This window comes from Cetorhinus maximus, chromosome 7 (assembly GCF_964194155.1).
Source record: "Cetorhinus maximus chromosome 7, sCetMax3.hap1.1, whole genome shotgun sequence".
NCBI classification, from domain to species: domain Eukaryota; kingdom Metazoa; phylum Chordata; class Chondrichthyes; order Lamniformes; family Cetorhinidae; genus Cetorhinus; species Cetorhinus maximus.
The window spans coordinates 3,133,573-3,154,217 of record NC_135885.1 but is presented as its reverse complement, the minus strand read 5'-3'; the positions used below and the strand labels follow the sequence as shown (position 1 = coordinate 3,154,217).

Here is a 20,645-nt window from a genome sequence, read left to right as displayed (position 1 = left end):
GCTCTTCATTCCGATGGGATTTGTTGTCCCTTTTGCCTCATCACCTTCATAGCTTCCTAATGTTGTGACTGTCACATCTCTAACTTTACCCAGTCCTGAGGAAAGGTTGCATACCTGAAACATTAACCCTGTTCCTCTCTCTCTCTGCAGGTGCTGCCAACATTTTCTGCTTTCAGTCAAAATCTATTAACTATCCGTAGACTCAATATTTAAACCCAAGTGGTGATAACTGTGATCGTGTAACAACTGCTTGCCGAGATTAATCTGACTTTGTTGATGATGTGACAACAAAGGGTTAATGAATTCACTCTGTAACTTGCGATCGTCCTGACTGGGAATTGGTAAAAAAAGCTCTGAATTGGATGATGCAAATTGAACACTGGGGGGGTGCTCATTTCTGAACATCAGATTGGCCGTATGGGGGTCGGGGGTGTTAATCACATGCGGCATCTTAAAGTGAAGGTGGGGGGGTTGCTGCTAAGATTTTGTCAGGCTTGTTTTCCTTTATTTGATGGGAATGCAGAGAGACGGGGAGAAACACAAAGGCAGAGACAGAGGGAGGGAGAAAGGAAGATAACAACAACTTATATTTATATAGCACCTTTAATGTTATGAAACGTCCCAAGGGGCTTCATAGGGGGCGCTATGTGAAGTCAGATGGTCAGAAGCTCAGTTAAAGGGGTTGGTTTTAAGAAGCGTCTTAAAGGAGAAATGTGAGGTAAAGAGGCGGAGAGATTTAGGGAGGGAATTCTAGAGCTTGGGGTTCAGGCAGCTGAAGGGGAGATAGTGAAGAGACCCAAGGCAAGAGGGAGGGAGAGAGAAAGAGAGAGACAGAGAGAGAGAGAGAGAAAGAGAGGTGGAGAGAGGGCGACAGAAAGAGAGAGGGGAGGGTGGGGAGAGAGAGAGAGAGAGAGACAGACGGAGAGAGGGAGAGGCAGAGAGAGGGAGGGAAGAGAGAGAGAGAGAGGGAGAGAAACACGGAGATAGGGAGAAAGCCCAAGTAGTGAGTGGCAGAGGTGGGGGAGAGGGATGATTGGTTTAGAATTAAATGGAATTGGCCTGATGGAAACAGGCCATTCAGCCCAACAGGTCTGTGCTGGTGTTTATGCTTCACACTCATCCCACTCTCTCTCACCCTATCACCATATCCTTCTACTCCTTCCTCCCTGATGTGTTTATCCAGCTTCTCCTTATGCTATCCCAGTTAATTGTATTTAATACTATTCACCTCAGACACTCCCTGTGGGAGAAAGTTCCACATTCTCCCTACTCTCTGGTAAGGAAGCTTCTCCTGAATTTCTGATTGGATTTATTAGGGACTATCTTATATTGATTTCTCCTAGATTTAGATGCCTCATTGGCTGGTGTCAAGGGGTGCAAAGGGTTAAATTAAATCTCACCCAGAGTTGCAGGATCCTCTCTCAAAAGCATTTACCACTAATCTCTCCTTTGCTCCAAGGAGAACAACTCCAGCCTCTCCAGCCCAAACCTTCTAACTAAAGTCCCCCATCTCTGGTAAACCTCCTCTGCACCCTCTCGGGGACCCTCACATCCTTCCTAAAAGATGCTGACCAGAACTGGACACAAAACTCCAGTTATGGCCTAACCAGACAGGTGGAGAGAGCAGTTAATAAAGCATAACAGTGTCCTGGGCTTTATTAACAGGGGCATAGAATACAAGAGCAAGGAGGTTATGTTGATCTTTTCCTAAGACACTAGTTCTGCCTCAGCTGGAGTATTGCATCCAGTTCTGGGCACCGCACTTTAGGAAAGATGTGAACACATTGGAGAGAGCGAGCAGAAGAGGTTTACATGAATGGTTCCAGGGATGAGAAACTTCAGCTATGAGGGTGGATTGGAGAAGTTGGGACTGTTCTCCCTGGAGAGGAGAAGGCTGAGAGGAGATTTGATAGAGATGTTCAGAATCATGAGGGGGCTGGACAGAGTAGAGAGGGAGAAACTGTTCCCACTCATAAAAGGATCATGAACAAGAGGGCACAGATTTGAAGTGATTGGCAAACGAAGCAAGTAACACTTTTTCTCCCAGCAAACGGTTAAGAATGCACCAGAATTGCATTCTGCAATGCACTGCCCGATAGTGTGGTGGAGGCAGGTTTAACTGAAGCATTCTAAAGGGAATTAGACAGAAAAAGAATAAAGGTACAGGGTTTGAGAGGGAAGGTGGGGGAGTGGCATGGGCATCAGAGGGCTGGTGCAGGCACGATGGGCCGAATGGCCTCCTTCTGCTGCTGTAATAATTCTGCGATGCTGTGATTTATAACCACGTTAGATTATCTGGCTGGTGGAGCAGGCGATGATTAAACAGTAAATCAGGCAGTTGGACAATAGGTGAGTTGATCACCTTTCAAATGGGGAAGGTGAAAATGAGCCACACAGGGATGCAGGCTGGCTTTACAGAGCTTTAACCATGACAAGGACACTCAGGCTGATGACCATCAGGACAAAGAGCCACATGTAGAGTCGGTCCAGCACTCTGGCCACTTTCCTCCACTCTGCAGCCCAGCTCCGAGTTTCCCTCTGGTGACTGAGGGAGTTCCTGATGACCTCGATGTTTCTGACCAGCCTCTCCCAGTGAGGGGGGCAGTGACTTCTGCAAGACCCCTGGCCGCGATCCACCTTGACCTCCTCCCAGGCGTCGTCGCAGTTGGCGGACGTGTTGCTGAGGAGTTGCTCCGGCTCCTTCTGGCCGCTGGTCTCCTCTTCATCCTCCTCCTCCTCCCTCAGCCACCGGCCGCTGGCGGCTTTCGGGTGACCGTCTGATTTCACCGCCTCTGTGCTGCCCGCGCAGTTCCTGCTCACCCCACGGACAAGGAGGATTCTGGCCATGTGATGCAGGATGACCACTCTGGCCCAGCTGGGGACAGGCTTGGACTCAGGACTACAGTGATGGATGTTCATGATCAGCATACTCAGGGCTGTGGAGGCTGTCATCATCATCATGGGAGCAATGTAGTACTTCCCTAAAACAACAACAACTTAGATTTATATAGCACCTTTCACATAATGAAACATCCCAAGGGGCTCCGGGGAGCAATCTGAAATAAAGTATGACCCTGAGCCACATAAGGAGATGTGAGGTCAGATGGTCCATAAGACCATAAGACACAGGAGCAGAAATTAGGCCATTCGGCCCATCGAGTCTGCTCCGCCATTCAATCATGGCTGATAAGTTTCTCAACCCCATTCTCCCGCCTTCTCCCCGTAACCTTTGATCCCCTTACCAATTAAGAACCTATCTATCTCGGTCTTAAATACACTCAATGACCTGGCCTCCACAGCCTTCTGTGGCAATGAATTCCATAGATTCACCACTCTCTGGCTAAAGAAGTTTCTCCTCATCTCTGTTCTAAAAGGTCTTCCCTTTACTCTGAGGCTGTGCCCTCGGGTCCTAGTCTCTCCTACTAATGGAAACATCTTCCCCACGTCCACTCTATCCAGGCCTTTCAGTATTCTGTAAGTTTCAATCAGATCCCCCCTCATCCTTCTAAACTCCATCGAGTATAGACCCAGAGTCCTCAAACGTTCCTCATATGTTAAGCCTTTCATTCCTGGGATCGTTCTCCTGAACCTCCTCTGGACCCTCTCCAGGGCCAGCACATCCTTCCTGAGATACGGGGCCCAAAATTGCTCACAATATTCTAAATGTGGTCTGACCAGAGCCTTATAAAGCCTCAGCAGCACATCCCTGCTTTTATATTCTAGTCCTCATGGTCAAAAGCTTGGTCAAAGGGGTCGGTTTTAAAGAGCGTCTTTAAGCAGGAAAGTGAGGCGGAGAGGTTTGGGGAGGGAATTCTAGGCCTTAGGGTCCAGACAGCTGAAGGCACGGCCACTGATGGTGGGATGATTAAAATCGGGGATGTTCGAGAGGTTGGAATTAGGCGAGTGCAGGTATCTCGGAGGGATGTAGAGCTGGAGGAGACGATCGAGATAGGGAGGGGCGAGGCCATGGAGGGATTTGAAAACTAAGGTTAAGAATTTTAAAATCAAGATGATGTTGCTTGACCGGGAGCCAGTGTAGATCAGGGAGCACAGGGGTGACAGGATGACCTCAAGGAGGGTAGAATGTGGGAAACCAGCCATGAGCGCATTGGGATAGTCGAGTCTGGAGGTAACGAAGACATGGATGAGGGTTTCAGCAGCAGATGAGCTGAGACAGGGGTGAGGTCAGGCGGTGTTACAGAGGTGGAAATAGAGTGGTGGTGTGGAGTTGTGGTCAGAAAATTATCTTGGAGAATGACCAAGGTTGTGAACAGCCTGATTCAGCTTCAGCCACTCGCCAGGGAGGGGGATGGAATCGGTTGCTAGGCAACAGAGTTTGGAAGAGGGAACGAAATAATGGCTTCAGTCTTCCCAATACTTAATTGGAGGAAATTTCTGCTCATCCAGTACTGGATGTCAGATAATTTAGCAACAGTGGAGGAGTGGAAGGAGATGGTGGCGAGGTCCGGCTGGGTGTAGTCAGTGTACACGTGAAAACTAACACTGTGCCTTTGGTGATTGATGGCGTGTAGATGAGAAATAGGAGGGGCCAAGGATAGATCCTGGGGTGACACCAGAGGTGAGGGTGCGGGAGCAGGAAGAGCAGCCATTGCAAGTGATTCTCTGGCTACGATGAGATAGATAAGAACGGAAGCAGGTGAGGTCAGTCCCACCCAGCTGGGCGACAGTGGAGAGGTGTTGGGGGAGGAAGGTGTGGTCAAACCGGGTCAGAGGCTGCAGACAGGTGGAGAAGGACAAGGGGGGAAAGTTTACCTTTGTCACAGTGGCAGAGGATGTACTGAAAGAGTTCAGCACCCTTGGAGGTGCTGTCTTTCAGGTGAGGTGTTAAAAAGCCTATCTGCTATTGGAGGTGGATATAAAAGAACAGGGAATTCTCTCTGACTGTTCCGGCCAATATTTATCCCTCATTCAACATCACAAAAAACGGTTTGGTCATTATCACATGACCATTTGTGGGAGCTTAACGTGGGTAAATTCGTGTTGGCTACATTACCACAGTGACTACACTTCAATAAGTGCCTCAGAATCACAGAGTGCAGAAGAGGCCCTTCAGCCCATCGAGTCTGTGCCTCGTCGATTGTAAAGTGCTTTGGGCGCGTCCTAACATTATTGAAAGTTTTCTTTTGACTGCCCTGGGAGTGTTGGCCACCCTGGGACTTGTGCTCAAATCTCCGGGCAGGGGCCTTCAACCCTCAATCTTACCCACCGGGGCTCTGCCACCTGGTGTAGACACAACAAAGGGAATATGGTGACTCACTGATGAGGGGCAGAGTCTCTGAGGGGGGTACGATCTCTGCCACCATCTGCTGGAAGACAGTGAAAGCCAGGAGGATAGTGACACCGAGTGAAACCTTTTCATTTGAGTCGGCCGGTAGATAGAAGCTCAGAGGAACCAGGGAGGAGATCATCGTGCAGGGGAGGAGCAAGTTGTAGATGTGAAAGGCTGGCCGCCTGTGCAGGGCGAGGGTGAAGGTGATGTCAGGGTAGGGTTCCGAGCAGCACCCATACAGGACGATGTTCCTCTCAGTCACTGTGCCCAGAACCTCCCACTCCACATTCTCCACCAAGTCGCTGAGCTCCGCCCCGTCTAAAGCGGGCAACAGGTTGACTTCGTTTCCACTGTAGGTCCAAGAGCCAAAGGTCAAAGGGCACCATTGGCCATCGAATGGGAAGGAGGAGGTGTCGACCTTGCAGGAGGTCCTGGTGATTGCTGGGGAATCCCAGGTCACCCGCCCATCATGCCTGACAACAACCTTCGTTTCCATGGGGCTGGTGAATTGATCTTCAGCGCTGGAGGGGGGAGAGGGGGAGGAGAGGATACCGGGGGGGAGAGGTGGAGTAGGGGAGGGGAGTGGGGTGGAGGGGGAGGAGAGGAGCGGGAGGAGAGGGGGGCAGAAGTGGGGAGGAGAAGGGGAGGAAGAGGAGGGAGGAAGAGGAGGGAGAGAAGGAGAAGGAGGAGGGGGAGGAGGGGAGGGGAGGAGGTTGAAGGAGGAGTTGGAGGAGGGAGGGTGGGGGAGGTGGAGGGAGTGGGAGGGGTGAATGGGGAGGGGAAGGGGATAGGTGAGGGGGGGAAGGGGAAATATATTGGGGAGGAGGATGGAGGAAGAGGTGGGGGGTGGAGAATGGGAGACAAAGAAAAGAAAAGGTGACCAAACCCAATCGACTCAAGGTCCACAGAATTAACCTGGCGAATCACAGAATCTTCACAGCGCGGAAGGAGGCCATTCAGCCCATCGAGTCTGGGCAGGCTCTGAAAGAGCATTCAACCTGGACCCACACCCCTGCCTTATCCCCGTAATCTTGCACATTCTCCCTTTCCGGGTAGCAATCCAATTCCCTTTTGAATACCTCGATTGAACCTGCCTCCACGAATAGATTATTCTAGAAATGAGGTCAGCGTGTCCTGGTCAAAATTCGGCCCTCAGTGAATATCTCATCGTTTGTCTCATTGCCCTTTACTCTTTTGCCCTCTGTCCTGATCAGGACTGTCTGAACTCCGACTCAAACCAGGCTGAGTTTAGTACTGGGCTGACCTACCTGTTATATAGAACGATGTCAGGCCTCCACACGTAGCTACTGGGCACAAGTAACACATCAAGGCCACCGTATTCATCTTTATCCCAGTGTCGGAATGCGTCGGCCCACATCTGTCTGATCCACAGGTATGTTGTCAATATCTGGTTCCTCTCGTCCTGAAATACATCACCCCTGTTGCTTTATGAAATGAATAGCACAAATACAACAACAAAATTAGCATTTACATAGCGCCTTTAACACAGTAAAACATTGCGAGGTGCTTCAAAGGAGCGACTGTCAAACAAAATTTGACGCCGAGCTACGTAAAGAGATATTAGGTCAGGTGACCAAACGCTTGGTCAAAGGAGGAAGGCGAGGTGGAGGTGGAGAGGTTTAGGTGGTGGGGGGGTGGGGGGGGTGGAGGGAGGGAATTCCAGAGTTTGGGGCCCAGGCAGCTGAAGGCACGGCCGCCAATGGCGGAGCCATTAAAATCGAGGATGCACAAGAGGCCAGAATTAATGGAGCGCAGAGATCTCGGAGGGTTGGGGTGGGGCTGGAGGCGATTACAGGGATAGGGAGGGAGCGAGGCCATGGAGGGGTTTGAAAACCAAGTGGAGAATTTTAAAATCGAGGCTGCACAGGGGTGACTCGCTGCGAATGACAGGGGCAGCTGAGTTTTGAATGACCTCAAGAATGTGGGAGACCGGCCAGGGGGGGTGTTGGAATATAGTCGAGTCCAGAGGGAGCAAAGGCCTCAGTGAGGGTTTCAGCAGCAGATCAGCTGGTTCATGGAGGGAGTTGGACGATGTTACAGAGGTGGAAGTAGGAGGTTTTAATAATAACACAAATGTGCGATCAGAAGCTGATCTCCAGGCCAAATATGACATCGAGGTTGTGAACAGACTGGGTTAGCCTCGGACTGTTGCCAGGGAGAGGGATGGAGGGGGTAGATAGGGAACAGAGCGGGTCTGAAAACAATGGCTTCAGTCTTCCCAATAATTATTTTCATGGGTGTATTTAAGGAGAAGCCGGATAAACACACGAGGGAGAAAGGGATGGAAGGATAGGGTGATATGAAGAGGGGGGTAGGAGGGAGGGAGGGGCATGTGGAGCATAAACACTAGCACAGAGAGGTTGGGCTGAATGGCCTGTTTCCATGCTGTAAATACTGGTTAATATGTAACATGGGATAAGCGTTCGACGATATCTCCGATTGGAGAACCTATTCCCCAATCTCTTGTGGATTCACCACCAGCTCAACACCACTCAATGTGCATGAGCTCGAGCAATGAGTTTGGCAGGTGATTTGACATTGGGAGGGAGCATTGCAAAAGAACCTGGCGTTGGGGTCTATGTGTCTCTCTCACCTTAGCCAAATAGTGACTCTATTGTTTAAGTGTGTCAGGACTCAGCTGTTGTTCACACCCTCTCAGGTAGAAGGTTGTGGGTTTAAAACAACCCAGATACTGGAGCACAAAATCCAGGCTGACACTTCTAGTGCAGTACTGAGGGAGTGCTGCACTGTCAGAGGGTCGGAACTGAGGGAGTGCTGCACTGTCAGAGGGTCGGAACTGAGGGAGTGCCGCACTGTCAGAGGGTCAGTACTGAGGGAGTGCTGCACTGTCAGAGGGTCGGAACTGAGGGAGTGCTGCACTGTCAGAGGGTCGTAACTGAGGGAGTGCCGCACTGTCAGAGGGTCAGTACTGAGGGAGTGCTGCACTGTCAGAGGGTCAGTACTGAGGGAGTGCCGCACTGTCAGAGGGTCGGAACTGAGGGAGTGCCGCACTGTCAGAGGGTCAGTACTGAGGGAGTGCTGCACTGTCAGAGGGTCAGTCCTGAGGGAGTGCTGCACTGTCAGAGGGTCAGTACTGAGGGAGTGCTGCACTGTCAGAGGGTCAGTACTAAGGGAGTGCCACAATGTCAGAGGGTCAGTACTGAGGGAGTGCTGCCCTGTCAGAGGGTCAGTACTGAGGGAGTGCTGCAATGTCAGAGGGTCAGTACTGAGGGAGTGCCGCAATGTCAGAGGGTCAGTACTGAGGGAGTGCCGCACTGTCAGAGGGTCAGTACTGAGGGAGTGCCGCACTGTCAGAGGGCCAGTACTGAGGGAACGGTGCACCGTCAGTGGGTCAGTACTGAGGGAGCGCTGCACTGTCAGAGGGTCAGTACTGAGGGAGTGTGGCACTGTCAGAGGGTCAGTACTGAGGGAGCGCTGCACTGTCAGTGGGTCAGTACTGAGGGAGTGCTGCACTGTCAGAGGGTCAGTACTGAGGGAGTGCCGCACTGTCAGAGGGTCAGTACTGAGGGAGTGCTGCACTGTCAGAGGGTCAGTACTGAGGGAATGCCGCACTGTCAGAGGGTCAGTACTGAGGGAGTGCGGCACTGTCAGAGGGTCAGTACTGAGGGAGTGCTGCACTGTCAGAGGGTCAGTACTGAGGGAGTGCGGCACTGTCAGAGGGTCAGTACTGAGGGAGTGCCGCACTGTCAGAGGGTCAGTACTGAGGGAGTGCTGCCCTGTCAGAGGTGCCATCATCTGGATTTGACAGTAAACCATCTGCTCTCTTGGCTGATCCCAAGACACTATTTCGAAAAGTAGGACCACGTAATAACTCCCCAACTATCTAATAATTAACCCTCAGCCCACCAACCAAAACACATTATCTGGTCCTTAATTCTTAGTGGGAGTTTGCTGCTCACAAATTGGTTCCTAGGTTTCCTATGTGCCAGTAGTGACTACACTTGAAAAGTGCTTCATTGTATGTAATCCACTTTGGGAGGTCCTGAGGTTGTGAAAGGTGTTTTGTATTATTTTCTTTATTTTTTGATGTTATTGGGTGTCGCTGGCAAGGCCAGCATTTGTTGCCCATCCCTAATTGCCCTTGAACTGAATGGTTTGCTCAGCCATTTCAGGGGGAAGTTAAGGAACAGCCGCATGATATAAATGCAGATAGAGACAGGACAGACTCGGTAACAGACAGAAAGAGAGATAGAGAGGGGAGAGAGAGAGATGGAGAGGGAACAGACTAGGGGAGAGGCAGATAGATAGAGAGTGGACAGACTGGGAGAGAAAGAGAGATAGATAGAGAGGGGAGAGACGGGGGGGAGGGAGAGAGAGATAGAAGGGACAGACTGGGAGAGAGAGGGAAAGAGAGAGACATAGATAGATAGACAGGGGACAGGCTGGGGGGAGAGGGAAAGAGAGACAGGCAGATAGAGGGGACAGATAGAAAGGGGAAGGACTGGGGAGGGAGAGAGAGAGAGATAGAGGGAGAGAGTGGATAGACTGGGGAACAGAGGGGGAGAGAGGTAGAGAGGGGAGAGAGAGAGAGGAGAGACTGGGAGAGAGAGAGAGAAAGAGAGGGGAAAGACTGGGAGAGAGAGAGAGGGGAGAGACTGGGAGAGAGAGAGAGAGAGAAAGAGAGAGACAGACAGAGAGAGAGAGAGGCAGACAGAGAGAGAGAGAGAGGCAGACAGAGAGAGGACAGACTGGGAAAGAGAGAGAGAGGTGGAGAGACTGGGGGAGAGAGAGAGAAAGAGAATGGACAGACTGGGGGGAGAGAGAGAGATAGAGAGGGGAAAGACTGGGAGAGAGAGAGAGGGGAGAGACTGGGAGAGAGAGAGAGAGAGAAAGAGAGAGACAGACAGACAGAGAGAGAGAGAGAGAGGCAGACAGAGAGAGGACAGACTGGGAAAGAGAGAGAGAGTTGGAGAGACTCGGGGAGAGAGAGAGAGAGGACAGACCGTGGGAGAGAGGTAGAGAGGGGGGAGACTGGGAGAGAGAGAGAGAGGTAGAGGGGAGACAGATAGAGAGTGGACAGAGAGAGATAGAGTTAGAGAGAGATATGGAGTGCATAGAGAGAGAGATAGAGAGAGGGGACAGAGAGAGATAGATAGAGGGGAGAGACTGGGGAACAGGGGTATTTTCAGGGTAACATTGGGGAGCAAAGGGGACATGGAGGGGGGTGAGTTTACCATGTGTATAACCTGGAAGAGTGTGATTTGCAGGGTCACATTGAGCCCCTGATCTGTGTTCAACACTGGCCTCAAAACACTGGACTCATTCACAAATAAATCACCGAGCAGTTGGTTGGCAAAATTTCCCTCGGCGCAAAGCGAACCTGGAATCGATTGAGAGGGTGTAACAAGTGAGTCAGCTCTGTAAACTTTAAACCATGAATCCTGTTCACACCGAGAGCCAGGCACAGGAATGTGGAGTTTCACCCTAACTGAAACCCTCCTCGTCAGTTTGGAGAGCGGAGCTTGTGTTAATCACACTAAATAATTACAGATTTCAGCAAATTCATTGTTGCTCATAATTCACAAGACAGGTTTCGCATTTGTGGGCCAGTGTCAGTGCAGAGAGTTGGCTGGGGTTCTGGGCACGGACAACATCTGTTCCTCTCAATACATCATTAATCTTTCCCTGAAAGGACATTTTTTAACCAAACAGCTGAGGAAGAGAGAGTAAGGGGGAGACAGAGAGAGAGAGAGACAGAGAGAGAGAGGGAGACAGAGGGAAACGGGAAGAAAGAGAAATAAAGAGAGGGAGACAGAGAGAGAGGGAGAGGAATCTTCCCAACTCCAATCCCAGATTCCCACTGACCTCACATCAGACTGGGGGAGACTGGAGGCAGCCCAGTGACTGGAGGAGAGAATCTGACAATGACTGGGGAGAAACCCCAATCCCAAAGACCCCTCCCAGAACCCCCTTAATCTCAGCGTCCCCTACCTAGAACCCCCTCAATCCCGGTGTCCCCCTCCCCAAACCCAAAGAGCCCCCTCCCCGGGATGGCCTGGAGTCCCCAGGAATTGAAGGTCAATCTCCAGGACACTGCTGTGTGTAACCCTGGAGAAAAATCACCGGGACATGAAAACAATTTGTTTTTTCGTCATTTCCTCTGAACATTTCTCTTTATCAGGTATAAAAAATATTGACAAGGGGGGGACAAAAAGGCTGTGTGGCTGACAGTCAAGCATCATCCAATTGGGCAATGAGTCTCTTCCCTGTCCAGTTGCTTCAGCTAGGCAGCAGGTCACTAGGATGGGTGTGTGGGGGTGAGTCTTGTCATGAAACCTCCAGGAATACACTTAATCAGAGTTGGCAACCTTATTCCCTCCCTGAACCCACTCAATCCCAGAGACAGAAACTCCCCTTCCCCCAAACCCCTTAACCCTGGATTTCCACTGCATCTCATTCCAAACACATTCACCTACAGTCAGAGCCTGATCTTGTGAATCTGACCTGTAGCTTCTAGTCTGCGAGAACAAACTGGGGAACTCATTAGGAAATTGAATAAAAAGGGCAACAGGTGAGAGACTGGGAAAGTGGCTCATTTCACCCAACCTAATAAATTTACAGAGTGACCCTGTGTTTAGTAAATAATAAAAAATACTCCTGTAAATTCAGTGGTATGAGGAACAGTTCCTTGTTGACACAGCGCTGAGGTGTGTGCACACACATGTGAGCATCGGGGTGAGTCTTCAACTGTGGATCATGTGCTTATCATATCTCTCTGTGGATGTATAAAAAAAACCTCTCACTACCTCCAACTCCCAAAGCGCTCTACAGCTAATCAAGCACTTTAGAAGTCAAAAGGGAAGGGAATCAAAAGTTATTGGGAGTAGATAGGAATATGGAATCCAAAACACAAACAGATCAGCTGTGATCTTATCCAATAGCAGAGCAAGCTCAAGGGGCCAAATGGCCTACTTCTGCTCCTATTTCGTATATTCAAAACAGAAGTAATTTACACAGAGCAGGATCCCACAAACAGCCATGTGATGATCTGTTTCAGGGATGCAGGTTGAGGGAGAAATGTTGGCCAGGACATCAGAGATCTCCCCTGCTCTTTCTCGTCCACCTGGGAGGGCAGACAGGGCCTTGGTTTAACCGATGATCCAAAAGACAGCACCTCTGACAGTGCAGCACTCCCTCAGCTCTGGTACTGGAATTGGCAGTCTGCGTTATGGATTCCAGTGTGGGTCTTGAACCCATGACCTTCTGACTAAGGTGACCCACCAAGACTACTTCTGCAGCCACAGGGACATGTGTGTATGAGTGGGTGAGCATGTGTGCGTCAAGGTGTGAGGGAGAGAGAGTGTGTTTCTGTACACATGGCAATCATCTCTCACCCTGTGTGGCTCTGTGACCTTGTGCAAAGCGCAGTACTGTTCCGACTGTACAAAAGCAAAATACCGCACATGTTGGAAATCTGAAATAAAAATAGAAAATGCTGGAAATACTCAGGTCTGACTGCATTCTCGGAGAGAGAAACAAGGTTAACATTTCAGGTGGCTGACCTTTGTCACAGATGCTGGATTACATCGGAACAGGAGCTCCTGTTCACCCTTAATCAGATCACAGCCGACTTGTATCTTAATTCCATTTACCCTGCTCAATATCTCTCAATGCCCCTTAGTGAACAAGAATCAATGTTTTTAATGTGGAAAAAGTTCAATCTCCCCAACACCTCCTGCCTTTTGGGGGGGGGAAGTTACACATTTGCCGCACTCCTTCGGAAAACACCTGAAACATCTGGATTTCAGTCATCAGGAAACAAAATTGAATCCTTTGAACCTCGGGTCATCAGCAGACAGAGCTGGAAATCAGGGGTAGTTCTTCCTTAATAACAAATGGGCTAAAAGAATTAAATGATGAGGAAGTGTCTTGATTTTAGAAGATTAAGGTTGATCAAATGGAGTTATATATGATTAAAAGGTAATATGGTCGTTTCTCTATTGACCCTATTTCCTCGGGTGGGGTGGGTGAGGTGAAGTCCTGAATGAGGGGTCAGAGCCTTAAAATTGGATCCAGGCCGTTCAGGGGTGATGTTAGGAAGCGCTTTGCTCAAAGGGGAGTGGAAGTCAGGAACCCTTTCCCTCAGAGTTATGGAATCTGGGGCACAATAAGGGCTTTAAAGACAGGGGTTAAAAGATAGTCAATGGGCAAGGATGAGAAGTGGGTAAGTGTGTAAATTCAATGGCAGAACAGGGTTCAAGGGGCAGAATGACTTCCTTTTACACAATTTATCCTTTGGCTGTTAAAGGCAGGCCTTGTTAACCTGATCGTAAAGTCCCTACGACACCATCTATCTAAGTTCTCTCTCCATGTTCTGGCCAATATTTATCACAATCAACATCTAAAAGCAGATTACCTGGTCATTTATCTCATTGCTGTTTGTGGGATCTTGCTGTGCGCACATTAGTTGGTGTGCACTCTTCATTTCAGTGACTGGCCTTCAGAAGCACCTGATTTCACCCATCGCCCCTGTGATGGCCTACATTGGCTTCCAGTTGAACATCTTTTTTATATTCTTTGGGATGTGGGTGTCACCAGCAAGGCCAGCATTTGTTGCCCATCCCCAGTTGACCTTGAACCAAGTGCTTGCTCGGCCATTTCAGAGGGGCAGGTAAGAGTCAACTACATTGCTGTGGATCTAGACCCATGTGTAGGCCGATTAAGTCACCTGATTTCCTTCCCGAAAGGATATTAGTGAATTTTTACAGGTGGATTTTTTACAACAATCATAGTCATAGTCATACAGCACAGAAACAGGCCCTTCGCCCCATCATGTCCACACCGGCCATCAAGCACCTATTTCAATCCCATTTTCCAGCACTTGGCCCATAGCCCTGTATGCCGCGGCATCTCAAGTGCTCATCCAAACACCCCCTAAATGTTATGAAGATTCCTGTCTTCACCAACCCCTCAGGCACTGTGCTCCAGATTCCAACCACCCTCTGGGTGAAAATTTTCCTCCTCAAATCCTCTCCAAATCTCCCGCCCCCCCCCACCCAAAATCCATACCCCCTGGTCACCGATGCCTCCGCCAAGAGGAAAAGTCCCCTCCTATCCACCCCATCTATGCCCCTCACAATTCTGTACACCTCCAGCAGGTCTGCCCTCAGCAATCTCCACTCTAAGGAAAACAACCCCAGCCCATCGAGTCTCTCCCCATTTTCGAAACGCTCCAGCCCAGGCAGCATCCTGGCGAATCTCCTCTGCACCCTCTCCAACGCAATCGCTTCCTATAACGGGGGATTTCAACTTCCCCAACATCAACTGGGCCAGTTACAGTGTGACAGGCTTAGACGGAGCGGAATTCCCGAAATGCATCCAGGTGAGATAGTTTCATGGTCACCATTACTGGTTTTCAATTCCAGATTTTTATTAAGTGAATTTAAATTCCACCAGCTGCTTTGGTGAGATTTGAACCAGTGTCCCCAGAACATTAGCCAAGGCCTCTGGGTTACTAGCCCAGTGATACACCATCATCTCCCCATCTTGATGTTAAAATTCTCACCCCTCCCTATCTCTGTAATCTCCTCCAGCCCCACAAACCTCTGCATCTCTGCACTCCTTTAATTCTGGCCTCTTGAACATCCCAGATTTAATCACTCCGCTATTGGTGGCTGTGCCTTCAGCTGCCTGGGACCCAAGTGCTGGAATTCCCTCCCTAAATCTCTCCATCCCAATCTCACTTTCCCCCTTTGAGACTCTTCTTCAAACCATCCAGCTTAACTAAGCTTTTGATCATCTGATCCAACATATCCTTGTGGCTCAGTGTCAAATTTAGTTTTCTAATGCTCCTGTGAAGCATGTTGGGGTGTTTAAGTTAAAGGTGCTATATAAATATAAGTTGTGGAACCTCTTGTGGTTGTGAAAGTGCGGTATAAATGGTCATCCTTTTAGGTGAAGTGCTTCTCAGCCATTTACAAAATGAATTAAGGCACCATATAAATAGTGGCAAGTAATATTCATGCCACACAAGTGCCAGGCAATGACCATGAACAACAAAAAAGCATCCATTGCCCCATGACATTCAATGGCATTACCATCGCTGAATCCCCCACTATCGACATCCTGGGGGGGGTTACCATTGACCAGAAACTGAAGTGGACTAGCCATATAAATGCTGTGGCTCCAAGAGGTCAAAGGCTGGATTTCTGAGGTAAGTAACTCACCTCCTGACTTTCCAAAGCCTGTCCACCATCTACAAGGCTCCAGTCAGGAGAATGATGGAATACCCACCACTTGCCTGGCTGAGTGCAGCTCCAACAACACTCAAGGAGCCCAACACCATCTAGGATAAAGCAGCCTGCTTGATTGGCACCCCATCCACAAACATTCACTCCATCCAGCACTGACGCACAGTGGCAGCAGTGTGCGCTCCATCTATAAGATGCACTGCGGCAACTCACCAAGGCTTCTGTGACAGCACCTTCCAAACCCACGACCGCTATCATCTAGAAGGACAAGGGCAGCAGACACATGGAAACACCACCACCTGGAAGCTCCCCTCCAAGCCACTCAACATCCTGACTTGGAAATATATCGCCGTTCCTTCACTGTCGATGACTCAAAATCCTGGAACTCCCTCCCTAACAGCACCGTGGGTGTACCTACACCACATGGACTGCAGCGGTTCAAAAAGGCAGCAGCTCACCACCACCTTCTCAAGGGCAATTAGGGATGGACAATAAATGTTCTAGCCAGCGACACCCACATCCCATGAAAGAAAGCACGCAGGCACACGCACACACAATGATTCCAGCAGTCTTCATTGAAATTTGCACATTTATTAAAAAATATTGCATGTTCCCCTCCCCACACAAAACAGTTAAAAAGAATACCCTCAACAGTCTATGAGAATTTACTTTATTTGCAATTTCTTTTTAATTAAAAACTTTTCAATGCATCCTTTTATATTTCACACCACCTGCAAGACACACCCACCATCAGGCCAGGAGCTGAGAATATCCAGAGGCAGAAAGGGTGAAGATGCTTATTTAGAATATGGGAACAAAATGCTAAACCCAGAACTAATATTGTACTGGTATAAAGTAACAAAAGACATGGTGATTTCCTGTATTCTACTGGTCAAAGACTATCTTTCACATACACATATGGACACTATCTCAACGAGATCAAAGGAAACAATATTTGTTAATTAACTGAACTGACCTTGACACACTGCCTCTTGGATCCTGACCAGAACTGGCTGCCCTTTGCTGAGGTACAACGCCCCTGGGCTACATCAATGGCACCAAATTTCAGCCCCAGGCAGCCCCACAGTTCTCCTGGCCTTTCACATCGGGGAGACTGGATACCGCGAGCAGATCTCTCACTCAACCCTCTTCCCTCTCTAGCAAGTGAAGCCTGGACCTGGGTGGCTCAACAGCAAAGTTGAAGTGGGGAATCTTTCTGATCGTCACTGAAGCCCCCAGGGCCACACTGGAACGTCTCAGGAAGCAGGCACTTCACCAGTTCCAGAGGGAGGGGGAAGAAAGTTCCTGAGAGATTTCAGGGCTAATATAGTGCTATCCCCATGATCATGTTGGCAAACAAGTTCCAAAAACTTAACCTTGACCATTTTCTCCCTTTACCCCACATTTCCCCAGTTAAGCCAGTGCTGTGGTGTTACTAATACCGCACAGTCTCTCTCTCTCTCTGATGTGCTGCTTTTATCATTTATTCATGTAGTCGCTTTCTCTTCAGGCAACAGTCGTCCTTTCACACACTGTTCAGACACTTCTGCCTTAGTTAGTGTCACTGCTAAAATCGTGAATCTGGCTGGGGTTAGTTTCTGCAGCGTTTACAATGGGATGCTGGGGTGGTTGGGGGGTGGGAAATGGATAGAAAAACAGAGAAATCCACCCCCCCACCAAATAGAAAGTCTTAAAAAGTTCCTCAGAAGTCACCATCCACACAATTTTTTAAGAAACATTCGACAAGGGAATGCTACCGGCTGTTTTAATTTTTATTTAAAGTGCTTCACTTGGCCCTAATATGCGGACACCGCAGGTAATGGTCGTTTTATTTAATGAGCACTTACACCAGGCTGCTTCTCCTTGCCGAAGGAGTGGTCGACTTTCATTGATTCGGGAAGCGAGGACCAAACTCAAGCAGTCATGAGGAGCAGGAAGTCAACTGGATTATCTCCCCTACCCAGGGCTAAAGGGAACTCCATTGCACCCTGGGCTGTACAGGTCACTACTGCATGCAGAGCAGCGAGAAGGACACCAGAACTTAGGAGGAGGGTAGTCGAGTATGAAGAGATCACCGTGATTCCTCCTTGGTTACTTTCATGACCTACAATCCCATTTTCACAAGAGATTAATTGGTTAAGTTTGAGTGAGGAGCATATGGTTCTTCAAGGATGGTCAATGAACTCCACACTGACAGATCAAAGAGTCCAGTATTCTCTCCACGTTTATTAACAGCTGATGGTTTGGGGAGAGGGTGTGTTAAAACCACTCACCTGCTGTAGAGGGGTGTTACAGGAGGCTGTGTAAGCTTTATCCAAGCTCGCACGAGTCAAAAATCGGATCTTTCAGACCTATTGTTGACTCCAGCACCCCACCCGTCTGTAAATGGTGTGGGCTCAGCCCCAGTGAGACCTGGGACAAGCCACCCCATCTCCACACTGCAGAGGCACTCTATCCCCCAGCCTGATCTCACTTGTCCAACAGGAGAATCCCTCCCAGCTCCCTTCATTCCAATACCCTCCTCCTCCAGGGGAGAATTCAGGGGGAGTTTACACAAACTGTTTTAGAGGCTACAGCCCAGACTAGATCCAGGATAACTGAAGCCAGTTTCCATTCTCCCTGTCGGGCAGGAGAGAGAGAGACGCTGAGCTTTCTCCACTCTGACTGCTGCTGATCCGATTAGGCACCAACTGGGAACAGTTCAGGTTAAATACCTCTCACTGCGTCCCCCACCCCCGTGTCCAACAATTGCTGCATTCTGATAGCATTGCAGCACTGGGGAATCAAGGCTGGGTTTACAAACTATCCACCAGGGGTGTCAGGAAGCATTTTACAGCTACACACAGAAAAATGTTACTCGAAAGATGTTACCATTGTTTTGTGCTTTGGGCCAGTGAAGCTCAACAGCAGGACAGAGGGGTCTGGGGATTGATTTCCTTTTTGCTGGGGTAGGCAGAAAACAGAAAATCAGAGGGGCCAGAGTTAGGACATGCCAAGAGAATTAAAAAACTATGGATCGGCTCCACTGCAGCAATCAAGCAGACTCAGAATTGTCAGCAAAGAATAAAGAGTAGCTTTCCAGGCAAAGCACACACACGTTTAATGAACAGATCCCCGTATTTCTGAAGGATTGGGAAGCTCTATAGGGAGTGGGGGGTGTGGTTGTTGCAGCTGCAGTTTAAAACGAGTTGTTTCTCCAATGTTTTGCCTGCTTTTGTGACTAAACCAAACTCCAGAGCAGCACATTTTTCTCCCCACATCCTAGACCCGTGGAATCATCTATCATTGGGTGGGGTGGTGAGGTTACTGCACCGCTAGGTAGCTTGCTAGCATTAACTAGTGACAACAGAGGGATCCTCCATCTTGCACTAACGTGTTATTAATAGTCAGATTGTGCAGTTGCAACAAAACAATTTAAAAAAACAATGTTTATTGTCAGTTTGATCCCTCTCAAAGCGACAAGTTGTTTAGCCAGATGATTTTAAGCAAATCAGCTCCCAGTATTGACAAGTTGTGTGTGGGGGTGGGGGTGTCACTGCTGATCTGTCATCAACATTGCAAGTCCTGTATAGTCACTTAGAACAGAATTATTAAAATAAAAAGCAAGAAAGTCCCACCAACATGCAAGGCCACGTGGCACATTGTAACTTTCCAGGATACAGTCCTTGCTCAGGAAGCTGCCTCTCCAGCTGCTCCTCTGTTTAAAAAAAAGGTCTTTAAACGGTTCCTCCATTTAACGGTGAAGTATTGGAGACTCGCAGTAGCATTTCAGCGTTGTCGGAGGAACTTTAGCTCAAAGGGAGAAGTGTACAGGCGGAGTGTCAAAACTGTCCCCTCACCCTTCCGCAAGACAGGGGGCTATGGGCCAACAACCAGCTCCCGCAAGTACGTCTGAGTCAGGCTGCGCAGCTCCTCGAGGGCGTAGTCTTCGGGCATGGGTAGCTTACGGATGTAAGGGGCAAGCAAGCGTAAGGGGACGTGCTGGAGGCTGGGGGCCCTGTCCCCAGGTAATTCCGCACTGTGCTGCAGCCCGAGCACAGTGCGCAGCATGTTGGCAATCTGTTTGGCCATGTCTAGGGGGGTAGAAAGAGAGAGAGAGAAACAAAAAAAGGTCAGAAACAAATCACTCACAGCGACTTCACTGCGACTCAACACCCCATTAAAAATAATCAGAGCCATCCTTCTCACCCCCAGCCTTGCCCACTCAATGCAGTCTCCATTCAGGAACGTTACCAGAAACGAGAGCTCATACACAACAGGAAGGACTGAACAGGCTGGACTCTTATCGCTACAGAAGGCTGAGGAAGGGACCAGATAGAAATCCCTGGAACCGTGAATGGGTTTGACAGGGTAAACAGGGGAGTTTCCATTTGTGAGGGAGATCAGAATAGAGGACGCAAAATATTAGATAATTACTAATAAATCCAATCGGGAATTCAGGAGAAACTTCTTTACCCAGAGAGTGGGTGAGAATGTGGAACTTGCTGCTGTAGGGAGTGGCTGAGGCGAATTATACAGATCCATTTAAGGGGAAACTGGATAAACACAAGGGAGAAAGCAACAGAAGGATATGCTGACAGGCTGAGTGGACGCTCTGCTCTGCCTGGAACAGGAGCACCTGATATGGAGCAGTTTGCCCAATTGGGACTAAATCGACAGTCCTTTGAAAGAGCCAGCATGTACACGATGGGCTGATCGGCCTCCTACCACTGCACTCAGATGGGTACAGTCGCAAGCAGGGTGTGAGTGATACAGCGGTGGCAGTGACAGTGCAGAGTCGATTAGAAAACATAGCAAGAATGCAGCATTACACCCAGGATTGCTCATTGGGATTTTGGGGGATGGTGGGGGGTTTGGTGGAGTCCAGAACAAGGGGGCAGGACTATACAATGAGAGCCAGGCCATTCAGGGGGTGATGTCAGGAATCCCTCCTTCACACAAAGGGGAGTGGGAATCTGGAACACACTCCCCCACTATCCTCCCACTCCCAAAAGACTGCGAATTCTGGGGTTAATTAATAAACTGCAAGTGCACCCAGATGCAAGGTTTTTAATATGTACAGTTGACTAAAAAGGAAGACTACATTTACACTGATAACAGATGGAATTGCTGTGGTTAAAAAT

At 49.2% G+C, this 20,645-nt stretch overlaps 2 protein-coding genes across 3 annotated transcripts in view; both read right to left on the bottom strand.

Annotated features, from left to right (window-relative positions):
- Positions 1–2,412: 2,412 nt before the first annotated feature.
- On the bottom strand, positions 2,413–17,411 carry LOC144683097 (neuronal acetylcholine receptor subunit alpha-10-like). Its single transcript, XM_078546114.1, has 5 exons — positions 17,372–17,411; positions 10,507–10,652; positions 6,559–6,713; positions 5,279–5,811; positions 2,413–2,981 (listed from the first exon to the last, which is right to left on the bottom strand). Exons 1-5 carry the CDS (start codon positions 17,409–17,411, stop codon positions 2,413–2,415), a joined length of 1,443 nt encoding a protein of 480 aa, XP_078402240.1.
- Positions 17,412–18,936: 1,525 nt separating this feature from the next.
- Positions 18,937–20,645, bottom strand: part of nup98 (nucleoporin 98 and 96 precursor) — a 66,898-nt gene continuing 65,189 nt past the window's right edge. For both annotated transcript variants that reach the window (XM_078544949.1, XM_078544950.1), the window contains one exon: positions 18,937–19,595. In XM_078544949.1, coding sequence (XP_078401075.1) covers positions 19,381–19,595 — 215 coding nt within the window. In that variant the 3' untranslated portion in view covers positions 18,937–19,380. The remainder of the gene's footprint in view (positions 19,596–20,645) is intronic.